Here is a 13,800-nt window from a genome sequence, read left to right as displayed (position 1 = left end):
CAGTTAGTATACCAGCAATCTGTTCTCATGTAAAATATTGTTCGATCCATCCCATATACTTTCAGCTTTTACCCTTTGGCAGACGATAAAGAGAACCACAATGCAAACCACCGTTTTAGAATCTCCAATGTGCCTCATCTAACATTTAAATAATGTAGCTTCAAGCAGCATTGGTTTCAATATATTCATGGTGTGATCTGAGTGATTTTGCAATAGATTGATGATATGATGAGGGCTCATGCAATATGAATCTGGTTCTTATCACTGATTGTGTTATTTGTGTAATATTTGTAACATGTGGTTCAGTCAGACAACTCCCATTTAAAATGTTTAGCTGCATATAGTGTGAGTTTGGCATCAAGGCTTAGGCCTCATCATTCCCCACAAATATACATCGAAAATTAGGGAGTGATGATTAAGTAACTATCCCTGGAGCTTACAGGTGGATGCTGGGCTGGTGCTGGGGCAGACAATCAACAGCTTTGCAGAAACTGGGCCGCAGGAGTATTAGCAGGGAAGAGGGTGAGATGGCAAACTGTGCAGCTTAAATAGCGTGCCGGAAATAGGAGAATGTGTTTGGTTGGATGTATGAGAGGGTATGGCATGTCACATGTTTATCGATGCTCGAGTTGAATGATTGAACGAGCTTGCAGTCTTTGCTCCATTAATGAGGTGCTTTAATGTACTGCCACTACTGGCAGTGATGTGATTAAACAATATGTGACTTCTGATGTGTGCGGATTTTAAGTTTCAGGCAAATTAACCAAGAAAAATAACTTTTTTCGTATAGTGAAATAACTTTCGGACAGGTGTATTTATGTATTAGCTTCCAGCTCCTATTTTTCTGTAATATGAGAGCGATCTCATGAATCCTCTAATTGTAATATTTTATGAAAAAACACATTCATCCTGGTTGATACAATAACTGCTACAGCAAGACTGATATTTGTTTTTCCGTACATTTTTTATTCATACAATGAGGGTGCTCATACATAATATTTGTTTTCTCTATAAAATATATTAACTTTCAGTTCCTGAAAGCCAAACTAGATATAAATCATCAAGTTTCATCTGATAAGAAGTAACTCATTTTCAAGTGTCAACCAAGGCAATTCACTGTGTCAGCAGTCAAAAATGCATTGCAGATTTAAGAAATCTGATTCTAACAAAGACATTTTTTCATTTTCTGTTTGGTAAAGCCGCTATGCTCCAACACTCGGCCAACGGTCCACCAACACAAAAGACAAGGATCATTTGGGTTATCCTAAAGTAGCAAACACTGTTCAAATACTGAAGCCACAAAAAATAGTTTTAATGTGAGAGGAAAACCAAGACGCAGTCCGACTGAGGCTGATGCTTTATGATGTCTGTCACACATCTTCTCCCTGGCCCTCCCCCTCTTCGTGTCGTTTCTTTGTTTCCTCGTTGGATTAAATGCTCCATAGTTGTCATGACAACGCTTTGGCCAGACAGCGGGTGAATTTTCCCGGGAATCACAAGAGCTCGCTGTGACTAGAGGCTGAGTCGAAGCCGTCTGTGAAATCAAACCAAGAAAATGATCATTGGCAGGGAGTCTTATCAAAAAATATCACTGAAATTGATCTATGCACGTATATTATATATATATATATATATATCGAAAGAGCCAGTAACTTTGACGATTTGTTATAAATTGTAACAAATTTGTTAACATTACCGGCTCTTTCAATCTTATTTTTTATAACGCTACCTTATTTTTTAACCGTGGTGTACTTGTCTGTTTATATTCTTAATAATATGCAAGTCTAATCTTTATTTTTGTTTGTTTTATCAGTACATTGCTGCTTTGACGTTGTAAATTACCCACTGTGGGACCAATAAAGGCTTTCTGATTTTGATTATTCTATTATATTTTATATTTAATTTTGTCTGTTGAAATACATTTAATAATCATAATCCACAATAGTAACACATACCGTGGTGTTTGACAATCACACTCTTTGTCATGTAACACACACACACACACACACACACACACACACACACACACACACACACACACACACACACACACACACACACACACACACACACACACACACACACACACACACACACACACACACACACACACACACACACACACACAAAATAGAAACAGAGAGACGTGTACCAGACATGTCCAGTGACTTATTTCTGTTTTGGGGTAGTCTAGGTTTTTTCACAGGGGGTTTGCGATTTGGGGGCTTCTCAACGCTATTAGGGCTTTCCCTGTCAGTGCCTGAGTTCAGTGAGGACAAAAAAACACACAAATGAACAGTTAGATACAGACGCTTTACACACAGATAAACATAAACTCTCAACTTAAATATAATACAGTGGAGAAGCCTGTTTGATAACTAAGAAAAGTATTAAGTGTGATTGAGAAAAGCCAAACTGTACCTGCGTCACAAGACATGGCCTTTCTGTTTCTCTGTGGTTTCACCGGTGCCTGAGGTCTTAATCCTTCTTCACCTGAACAACATGTATGAAATAAAAAAATATCGAAATCCTCTTAACAGCACTTCTAAACTCGTAATACCTTCTTTATGTTGTTCGTACAAATGAGAAGGCACCAGAGAAGTTCTACTTTTATGGTGTGTTATTAGCCAGACAATTTCTTGGCTGGGAGCAAATATATTGGTGAATGCAAGAAGTCACTGTGCCTGTCCAAGAAGTAACCCGATGCACAATCACTGTTACGGCCCAACTTGCCATTTCCTCATACTAATCTGAACACAACTAGACTTCTTAGTTACACCTGTTAAAATGGTATGGATTTTCAGTGGCGTTACCTTGACTTGCAGCTCGGTCTGGTAACCCGTGCAGAGGCTTGTTGGTAGGAGGTGGGATAGGAGGGGGAGGTAGGTTCCTCTCATTGGCTGATTCTTTTGGAAATGTTACATACGGGGGCATCTTTGGCTGTTCAGGATCAGAACACAAACCATGAACAAATCAAATGAATGAAGACAAAAAGCCCTGTATACATTTGCTATACATTTACAGTAACTACTGATGGACATATTTGTTCTTTTACACTAATCAAACCATGCATGGATATAAATTACACACCTTTTCTGGGATTGGAGGAGGGTGACCCTCCGAGTCTCTTCTTTTTTCTCTCTCGTTCTTTTCCGTCTTTCCATGCTCCTCTACCTCGCCTTCCTCCTCTGTACATACAATTCAAGAAGAAATCTTTATAATCTACACTGTGAAATGTTTACACACAACGAATGCAACTGAAAACTCTTCTAAAAAGCTCCAACCTCCTTTCTAACCTTCAGCACAAAAACATGTCTGACAGTGACTTACCTGGTAGAGTGTCTGCACTCTCGAGGCGGTGTCTGGTTCTCAGTTTGGACAATAAAGGTTTGCTGCTTTGTGGCGGGGGATCGGGTTTAGATAAACAGGAAGCAGCTCGAGCCCCTCCTCCTCCTCCTCCTCCTCCGCTGCTCCTCCATCCCTCTGTGAACCCTCCACCAGCGTCGGGACACATTTGTCTGTCTCTGTCCAGCGTGTCCTGCTGATGCCAGTCTGGAGCTGCTGCCTCTGCGCTTTTCAGAGGATCCTTATCCTGTGTTGGCGAAGGCGTCCTGTCCGACGGGTACGGAGGCAGCGGCCTTTGAGCCAAAATAAGCATCTGCACTTGTCGCTCTGTATTTTTGCTTCCTTGTCTGCTCTCTGTCCCCTGGTTGTCCACTTGTAAGTCTGTGGGCCTGTTCTCTGACCACAATCTGTCTATCTGTCTGCCGCCCATCCACTGCCTCTCTATCTTTCTGTCAATCTGCCGCTGGGTGTGTCTGTCAACAGTCCACTGTCTGTCCAAGTGTCTGCTCTCGGTCCAGTACCTGTCTGGTTGTCGTTCTATTGTCCTCGGCTCTCCAGGTGTTCTGTCTTGCAGCCTGCTATCAAACCGCTGTCTTTCTGCGTGTTTCTCTGCTGGTTGGTCGCCTTGCCTGGCCTCTATCCACGGCTTGTCTGGGTGCAGAGTGTCTCCTGCTCTTTGTTTGTTGTCCATCCAGTACCTGTCTGACTCTGACGGATGTTCAAACACAGCGTCCACTTCAGATTTCTGTCAAAACATGAAGAGGCATGAAAACATATTATACGAGACAAAGACAGAGACATTTATTTGGCAGGTTACACTTTCTGTACCTCTCTGGGAGAAAAGAAGCGGTGTTTGCTTCCTCCCATGCCCGGGTGAGGGATGCCCGGCACAGGTGGCGGACTTAAAACTAGAGCATTTTCCCCCTGGTGATCATTAGTTTTCCCATCAGCCCCTTCACCAGGAGAACCAGCTCTTGCAGAGGACCTCGGAGGCTGAAGGAGTGTGTATACATTCTCTGTGGCTGTCCTAAAAGTTGGAAAGACATTAAAGATGTTAGCCTGCATTGAAATTAAATTGCTGCTTCTTTTTCCAGATTCAAAAAATAAAACGTCAAACTCAAATGTAACAAGTTGTGAGAGCAGAATAATTAGTAAATTGTCATTTTTCTTACAGATACCAGCTATGTTGCCATCCTAATCTGTATTTGACATGCAGCGTGTTCATCTCTAATCACTTTGCTGACGGTCGGATCATGAATCTGAGCCACCGGCTGTCATCTACATCTGTGTTCACACGGTGGTTTCAGCATGCCTGCACTCCGACAGCTATCAGCCATCTCAACAAAGATTTGAGGGAGATTTAGAGTGATATTTGCTGGAGTATTTATGGAGTTAAGTGCTGCTGACTGCTCTAATAAGAAAATATAAGAGACCAAGTGAAGCTGGGCAGTAGAATATGGAAGGATTGTGTGAATGTATTGTAATCTAGTGAATAGGCATTGTGTTTCCGGGCCCTATTTATATTACAGTATATAGTTATATCTATTTTATAGAGTGATATATAGAGTGTGTGGGTTGTGTTTGTCCATACACGAACCCTGTGTGTGCTGTGGCCACAAAGTGACATCCGTCTGAATAAACCTCTGCTTCAGACTCCGGTTCCTGATTGGACAAAGTTTGGTTGCGGTTCTTGCGAAAACCGAAGATAGCCAGCATATTTCTCCTCTTCTTCCTCCTCAGCGAGTGCGCTTTGTGCAGAGAGGACAGCTGACTGAAAGAGGTGAGAGAGGTTCAATGTCACACAGGCTGTCTCGGTAATCTCTGAAAGGATGTAACTGAAGTCATACAACGATCCTCGCCGGCTCTTCGTCTGCTTTTCTTCTGGTACATCTGCAATTTGAGTGTTGCTAGGCTACATGTCTTTATGATTCATCTAAAGTGCACTTGTTTATGTCATAAATGATATCATATTACAGTAAAAGCACTGATTTAACCTGACGATCTGCAGTGAGGAAGGAAACAATATTAGTCTGATCAATTATCCACCAAAATAAAGTGCTCCATCGTTCGCTAATGGGACACTTTGGTTCTGCATGTTTTGGCACTTATATTTTTCCTTTCATTTGCATGATTACTGTAGGACAAAATGTACATTTACAAAGCAGGCCGATCACAAATGTAACAACTTGACTAGCTGTCAGTGACAAACAACCAAAATCATCTTTAAAGATAGGTAAAAAAACACCTCTGCTTCCTGAGTCTGAGAGCCCTTTGAACAACCTGCAGACACAAGACGACCAATCATGTCTTGTTAGCCAAATGCTCCAAACAGCCAGCTCCAGCTTCTTTAATCATCAAAGAGTGCCTACATTTATGTTATGATTGAGCAAAGACGATGGACAGCAGATTCAATTGCCTCTGAATGTACGAACAGCCCTGACGATGTGCTGAACTGAAGCTGAACCTCACCATGGGGGAACTTCAAAAACAGACAACACACAGGTCAGAGAAACACAACCTTCCTGAGATATGAGACACAACAAACTAACCATAAGCCAATTGAAATAAAGCCTCAGAAAACAAGCGGTCGGTAACAGTTTGATTGTGGGTGTTTTTACAAGCATCATGCTATTTGAAATGTTATTGCATTAAGATTTCATAAGGAGACTGCAGAGTTAATTACGTTGAATTACTTTTTATTTACTTAAAGGAATATGTGATTAATTCAATTCTAAATCTAGCCTGATATGATGGTTTGTATTAATTTAGATCCAGTTTATGTTGATCGGTACGGCACTAAAGGCATCAGCCAAGGTTATATCATTGTTACCTTTCCTTTGAAGCTACACCTTACACAGCCACTAGCTTTTACTGTGATCGTGTCATTTATTCTGCTCATATTATCTCCTTTTTGTGATACACTCTTATTAAATAATGTTTTATATTGATGGTTTAAAAATCCTGTTATTGTCTAATATTGCTGTTAACTATCTTTGGTAAAGATACTTAAGGTACACTACTTACTATTCCCAAAGCACAATTTATAATAATTTCTTGTCACCGATACAGTGATTTCAACCACAGGTGTCCATTTAATTCAATACGCTGTGAAAGTAGTATTTCTTCCGAAGCTATATTACTGGAGCATCAAACCAAGAAGAAAAGTCGTAGTATTTACTGTAATAGATTTGTGTCAGGAGATAACTCTCTTATAACAGAAGATTTGTTAAGCAGTTATTGCTGACCATCACCACGCAGCGATAACTTAAATGTGACAAAATTCTCACTTTGATGGATTCCCTGCAGTATCCTAAGAAAGTATTAAGACATTGTAAATTGATTTAAAAAATATGATGTAAGAACTCAATCTAAAAACTTTTTTTGTTTTGTTACTCACACACATGTACATTCAGGGGAGAGTCTTTAGGAAAGGATAATAGTAAATAAACTCTCACCTGTCAGGGAGAACTCTTTTGGTATAGAAATCTGGGAGCCCGTCATCAAGGGGGCTTATTCCTCCATTTTCACTGGAATACTGTGCACACACAAACATAAACACAAACTCTTTTTAGTGAGGTTAATTTACTTGCACTGGGCTTCATTGTGAATGATCTGAATTGCAATAAAACAAATGGATTATACTGGCGTCAGTGAGATGACATAATGCAATTGCAGCCATCCACTTTGTATGGATTACTTCAGACAAAGACAGGAGTCTCTGCCAGCAGGCATGAACATTAGAAAAGGGCGGAATTATGCATACACGAATAGATAGATAGATAGATGGATGGATAGATAGATAGATAGATAGATAGATAGAAAGATAGATAGATAGATAGATAGATGGATGGATAGATAGATGGATAGATAGATGGATAGATAGATGGCATACATTACTTGTGTGTAGATAAGCTAAGACTAAGTAGTGTATGCTGGAATCATAAATGCGAAATTCCACATTTCTTTAGATATCAAAAGGTGCAGAGATCAAACCCTCCTTACAGTATCAGCAGGGATGTGTCCTCCTTTGTGCCTCCGCGGAGGCCTCGGCCTAACCCGTGTCACATGGTGGAGTGGCAGACCCTGTGTAGGCAGCTCCGACAGGCCCTCCCAGGATGCCGAGCGGGATAGCGGGGAGGAGTATGACGGCACCGAGGGGGGTGGAGAGGAGCTGGAGTCGTCACAGAGACCTGATAACAGGTGAAGACATTAAAGAAGATGTGAGGGCAAGACACTGAGCAGGCAGACGAGACAAGAGGTGGGAATTGTTTCGGCTTCAAGACAATTTAAAACAATCTGCTACTGCTCTGAGATTTACTGACTCAGTCTTGTCTCGGGCCAGATTAAAAGAGACATTAAAAGACTACTCGGAACAAGTTACCGGAAAGGAGGAAAAGAGTCAACAGAGAAAACACTTATGGAGTCCTGAAAGAGACAGAATGGGGTCAGAGCTGGACGGGAAAGAGGATTTACAGCAGTACTCACTCAGCCTGGTGGAGACGGGTCGAATTCGTCTTGTTCTCGAGCTGCGCTTCTTAATGGCTATTGTATCCTGGGATCGAAAAAACGAAAGAAAGAAACAGAGAAGCTGAGGGGCAAGGCATACAACCATTAAGTGAGTAAACATGTCAAGTAGCACAAATAATACAAGCCCTCCTTCAGGCCATCAGTGCTTTTGTCAGTGAAGTTAAGCTACATCAAGTCAATTTTTTAAAAACAAAGCATCAAGCGGAGCTGAAATTCAACATGAAAAAACAGTCAATATAAAATAACAAACACATACCGGGGACATACAAAGGTTGGTGAATAAATAACTGTGCATATCTTTGGGTTTCAAGGACAGAACATATTTTGAGTGGAAGGAAACTGAATCTACATGTAAGAAGAGAAATGTTTGTCTATAAAGGCTTAACTCAGTATGAGAAATTGAAAAAATAGGTTATCTGCAAATATAAACCATGGCAGATAGCTGTTTGAGTTTAGCTTCGCTAGTGGCAATCCCTAGGAGTCAGTTAGTCCACCACTTTGGTCCAATATCTCACAACTTTTGCATGGATTGCTGTGAATTGTTTTCCAGATGTTCAAGGTGCAGAGGGAATGAGTCCTATTTACTTTGATAGTCCCCACACTTTTCTTGTAGCGCCACAATTCGGTTCACATTTGTGCTTTTTATGGACATTTCTCCACAATAGTAATATCAATTGTCATTTCATTTGTTGGACTTACAACTCTCCCTTGGGTGATCCTCTTATATAATGAAGCAACATCATCAGGTCAGAATTTAAACTCCAACTGGTTCTACTCTACAAGTTGAACTAGTATTGTTAACTTGGTAAACATTATATGTGTTATAGTCATAAGAGGATACAAGCCAATAGGTAATACATTGTAAAATAGCACTTTCACCAACAGGGCTAAGAGCAGGTCATTCAAGACCACTACAAAGGCTGATTCAGTGCTCTTCCACTCCCTGAATCCCTGATTAAAAAATATTATTAACAAACCAAGGTTAATATAATAGGCTGCAGGTGGGAGACACTAGAGCTTTCCCAAATAATAAATGAGGAGATTGGACACAAATCATTTTAAACTTTGAGTTAGGGGAATTCCCGGGAGGTTTTAGAGTAGACATCAAGGAATAGAAGTAGAAGGTAATGACTGAACCTATTACTATGAAGAAAGCCTTGGGTTTATGGCAGATAGTTGAGATATCGTCAGAGAAACAGTTTACTGACATCTTGTGAATATTGAGCTGCTTGACGATAAAGATAAGGTAATTGTGAAGGATTAAAAGGCTTTCAGTCAAACCACTTCTGTCTAAACTTCCAAAGGCCAGAACACGATTGAAGTGACAATACATCATCAATCCAAGTATTGTTGAAACGTCTCGAGTGGAGGTGTTGGGGCTTTTCAAATGTTGACCTTTGGTTCATCTGTCAAGAAAGTCAGTGTAATATTTCAAATGCCAGAACCCAGAGGAAAATCCATCAATACAGCCACCCATAACTGAAGCTGTGCTTTTTGGTTAGAAGTGCTGCCCAATTATATTTCTTTGGTAACCAAGCGGAGGAAAGTGGCTAGTTTAAAGAAATACACTACATTATACAGTTTTGTACATTTAACGTTTTTAAACTGTAAGTGTAAATATGCACAATGACATTGAATTGTATCTCGTTGCACTGTCCTCACTACTACCTTATTTGGGTCTATGTTTTACTGCTGTGAGAGTTGCCAAAGAAATGTCGTTGTACTTTGTATGATGACAATAAAGATATATTCTATTAAATTCTATTTAGTCGACATATTCATTGATGCATATACTGTAGGACTAAAAACAACACATTTCTAAGTCCTAACACTATCATTTAAAAAAAACTTCCACCAACAACTAGACTGTTCATGCCAGACAGAAATGGGAGATTGAAGCAGGAGATAACTGATTAAGATTGTAACAATATACAAAAAATATACAAAATGTGACTAAAATGTGTTAAAATCTCAATAATGTGAAGTCTTGGAATGCCACTGTACCACAGATACTATAAGACAAATGAAAAGATGGTTATATGTTTATATATTGACTCTCACTATGCTGGTGCTGAACTCCTCATCTGTTATGTCCAGAGAGTCTCTGTTTCTGTTGAACCTCCAGCTAGTCCCGTCCTCACAGGTCCCGTCCCAGCGTTTAAAATGAGACATCTGCCGATTCTGAGAAAGAAAATACTCTTCAGTCCCTCTCTCCATGCATCCAACATATTGCGATAAGTATTTCACTCTTGTCTCATTGATGTTAACAACTGGAGTAAAACATAATTTTTTACAGAAATTAGCAGAAAACAAAAAATCTATTTGTAAGTTCAAAAGCACAAAGATTGCAGTCAGTGTTTGCTAGACTGTCAAAGCAAATCAAAACACAGATGTAGGAGCTATTTTAGGCTATGAATATAATTTAATTAGTCAAGGTCGCAACAACATCATTTTTCATCTTTGGAAATTGACAAAAATAGACCATTGTTTTTCTCTCACTATTGCTATTACTTATTGTCTATTTTTAATCTAATCTTGTACTCTGGAGCACTTTGGGCTGCATCTTTGCATGAAAAGTATCACAGAAACAGAGATTTGGTTATTATTTACCAGGGTCTTATGGGTGGCGTAGAGCTCCTGCAGGATCTGGTCAACGATGGAATTTGTAAGATAAGAAACCACAGACAGCTTCACTTCTCTGCAAAATATTGTGTTAGGGGAGAGAGATGGACGGAAAGAGGTTTGGAGAAGTGAGAAGAAATCAATAACATATCAAATTCAAACCTTTATTGCGGCGCTCCCTTTTTGCTCTTACTCTAAGGCTCGGTGGATGTCCTGCGCCGCTCTCTCCATCAGAGCTGTCCGGATGGCAGAGCGAGGGATGGACACACGCTCGGAGACGGATGATAGTGGAGGACTTAGCCTCTCTGCCGCAGAAGAAGATATAGGGCAGAGCTCACGACAAAGGGACACCATGGAGTCCACGATCACCTGCAATGGATGCCAGCGATTTTTTTTTTTAGTCAATTCATTGAACATGTTAGAAACAAAACAAACAATAATAATAATTATAACGAAGAAAAGCAAAATAAAAGAAGGTTCAAGGTACAAAAAAAAATACCTCTTCTCAAATAGTTTCCGTAAAGTTCAAAAGGGGCAAGAAGAAGCTTAAAAAGTTTCTGGTCCTACCCCCTCTAGCGTACATTGTTCATGAAAATAAAAGTTTAGGTCATCGTCATCAGCATCCGTGATATTTGATTCATTGTTTTAAACAAATAATTTCTTTTTACAAAACAACCAAAAACAAATAACTTTTACAACAACAAGACATAGTAAGCATCACTTCACAGGTCCTGCTCAGAACCATTCACGATTTGGTTTCTAAATAATTGTTGTAGTTTAGATAAAGTTGCACAGTATTTCAGCTCATCATTACAGTTATTCCACAGAATGATGGATGATGCAGTGGCGTAACCAGGTTGTGATTGGCCCCGGTGCAAATATTGTTTTGGGCCCCCCCCCCCATCGCCCCAAACATAAGTGCACGCTGATGCGCTCACACATGCACGGACATACACTCTCTCTTGTCCTTTCTCTTTTGAGCGCCGCTCTTGTGCTTTGGTTTGCTGTACATTATAAATGCAAGCTATTACATTTGTTATAATGCTGCCGAACTTGCTGCTGCTAGCTACAGTACAATACAGGTTGATTAAACGGTTCGCTCGTCACGCAAGGTATCACATGACATGAAATGGAGCAAGGTCATTGGACAGACAAATTACAAATTAATTTAGGTTGCTTGGTTACTGTGAAGACTGCGTGAACTGGTCAATGCCATTGGGGCCTCAAAAAATTAAAATAAAATTAATATATATATATTTTGTTTTTTTGCATGGGCCCCTGGCCGGCTCTGGGTAGTGCATTATCTTATGTTTTGGTTCATATTTGTTTCTGCTCTGGGCCGGCTGCACCGTCGATAGTTACGCCACTGTTGTGATGCAATGAAGTTTGGAATTTGGGTGGTTTTTTGAGATGCAGTTTCCTCTCAACATGTGTATATTTTCTCTCCGTGTGAAAAGTCCCAGGACATTATGATCAGTAACTCATATAACGAGAGAGATCATGGTGTTGAAAGAAGCTGTTAGATCCATGCCCGGCGCCGTGGGAGGCCAGGCCCTCCCATTTGACATTCCTGCCCTCCCCCAATATACACGGTTTTTATTATTTATAACATTTAAAAAAAAAAATGTTTTTATTTTTTTAATTATAAATAAACTGTGAACTGTTATGCTACGATGTATCTGATGTCAGATAGTAACTAAAACAAAAAATCGCAGGCTACGTCAAATAAATTCATGTGTCTGTTGTGATTTGTCCACATTTAGACCAATCACAGCGTCACACTCTGACGCCTTCTGGATTTGTTTGTTTATTGTGCATTCTGTAGACTCCCATTTCTGTTTGAATTACAAAATGGACATCAGAAATGGGCTGAAAAGGTCTAAGGATTTATTAAAACGAAATAGCGATGAAAGAACTGCAGCTGGTGCTGCCTTAATGTCACAAGCTTGACCTCGGCAAACCCTGGGGCTGAGTTAGCAAGCCCAATCCATGACTCATCAAGGCGGCCGCCACCAACGCTGTCCTCCGAGGCACAGCTCCTTGTGCCCCTACCATCACCACCTGCGTTGCCACACCCTGTACCACACCCGCCAGCATCCTCCTCCTGCTCCGTGCCGGTGCCTCCACTACAGACGCTACCTTGCAGCACATCAACAGGTACTATTGGGCCAGCAACCGCTCAAAGACCAACAGCCCCAGATGATCTTGGGGTTAATAAACCCAACCAGGTGAAACTGGATCGTTATCCAGGGAGATTGTTTTCAGGAAAGAAGCGCACTTTTGCCGCTGCATGGTACAACAACAGACCATGGCTTGAATATTCGTTAAAAGCAGACGCAGCCTTTTGTTTCCCCAGTAGACAGTTTAAAGTAAATACGTCTTCATCTGATGCGGCTTTTACTGTCAAAGGTTTTTGCCACTGGGAACACGCATTACAGACTGATACAGGACTGCTAAGGCATGCCACATCAAAAGGACACATTTCATGTGAGAGTTTGTGGAGAGAGAGATATGCGAGGAAACAAATAAGGAAATTAGTACTTTGGTGCAGATCAGCTGGCACGGAGCCGTTATTACGTGTCAGCTGTCGTTGATATTATAGCTTTTTTAGCTGTCAACCAACTCCCTCTCAGAGGTGACCACGATGCACTCCACAGCATGTCCGAGTCAGGCAGTGGCCTCTTCCTATCGCTGTTTGAGTATACGCTGCAGTACAAAGATGCAGAGTTGGCCAAAATAATGTTCTAAGTTAGCTCGGCTGAGCGAAAGGATGCACCTGCAGTGCATAGGAAAATAAACCATGCCCAAGGCGGGCGAAACAGTTCATCGTCTCCGTCTCTATTTCTCTCCGAGTGCAACGATGAGGAAGCTGCCATCCTTAACCAGTGTGCCTTGCTCGTGATTTACCAGTGTTTGTGCTGCCACGCACACAATGTTTCAAAAGTAGTTTCTATGTTGCCCTTTATTTGTGTATGTATTTGCGATAAGTGTGCGTCTTTACGCAATGCTGTTGGCCTTGCTGTTTGATATATATTGTGCCGCAGGCCCGCAGCACGTGGCGGTTTTGTGTGCCCTCCCATGAAAATCATATGCCCTCCCTTCAGATTTGTTCTGGCGCCGGGTCTGGTTAGATCTACCTGCAGCTCTTTGTCTGCAGCTTTGGCGAGTTCTCCAGCCAGAGAGTCCAGTTTCTGCCGCACCGGCCCGTCCACAGACAGCACATGAGCCAGCTCACACAGTGAAGGGTACAGCTTAAAGAAGAGAAAACACATATTTCAATGTCTGTGTGACAGTCATGCATATAGT

The 13,800-nt window shown here is 41.0% G+C and overlaps 1 protein-coding gene across 3 annotated transcripts in view; it reads right to left on the bottom strand.

Moving 5' to 3' along the window:
• Positions 1–958: 958 nt before the first annotated feature.
• The window catches only part of LOC117445096 (capping protein, Arp2/3 and myosin-I linker protein 3-like), a 29,700-nt gene continuing 16,858 nt past the window's right edge, over positions 959–13,800 (bottom strand). The window contains exons 26-40 of one of the 3 annotated variants that reach the window (XM_034080503.1): positions 13,632–13,745; positions 10,688–10,863; positions 10,483–10,570; positions 9,934–10,053; positions 7,831–7,897; positions 7,348–7,535; positions 6,801–6,880; positions 4,943–5,116; positions 4,174–4,372; positions 3,331–4,090; positions 3,091–3,188; positions 2,814–2,940; positions 2,422–2,493; positions 2,153–2,260; positions 959–1,534 (exon numbers count right to left, since the gene is read on the bottom strand). In XM_034080503.1, coding sequence (XP_033936394.1) covers positions 1,494–1,534; positions 2,153–2,260; positions 2,422–2,493; positions 2,814–2,940; positions 3,091–3,188; positions 3,331–4,090; positions 4,174–4,372; positions 4,943–5,116; positions 6,801–6,880; positions 7,348–7,535; positions 7,831–7,897; positions 9,934–10,053; positions 10,483–10,570; positions 10,688–10,863; positions 13,632–13,745 — 2,412 coding nt within the window. In that variant the 3' untranslated portion in view covers positions 959–1,493. The remainder of the gene's footprint in view (positions 1,535–2,152; positions 2,261–2,421; positions 2,494–2,813; positions 2,941–3,090; positions 3,189–3,330; positions 4,091–4,173; positions 4,373–4,942; positions 5,117–6,800; positions 6,881–7,347; positions 7,536–7,830; positions 7,898–9,933; positions 10,054–10,482; positions 10,571–10,687; positions 10,864–13,631; positions 13,746–13,800) is intronic. The other 2 variants (XM_034080504.1, XM_034080505.1) reach the window with 2 other exon arrangements.

The sequence above is a fragment of the Pseudochaenichthys georgianus genome, chromosome 4 (assembly GCF_902827115.2).
Source record: "Pseudochaenichthys georgianus chromosome 4, fPseGeo1.2, whole genome shotgun sequence".
NCBI lineage: Eukaryota > Metazoa > Chordata > Actinopteri > Perciformes > Channichthyidae > Pseudochaenichthys > Pseudochaenichthys georgianus.
Note: the sequence above shows the minus strand (reverse complement) of the source record. Positions and strands in the feature narration are given on the sequence as shown.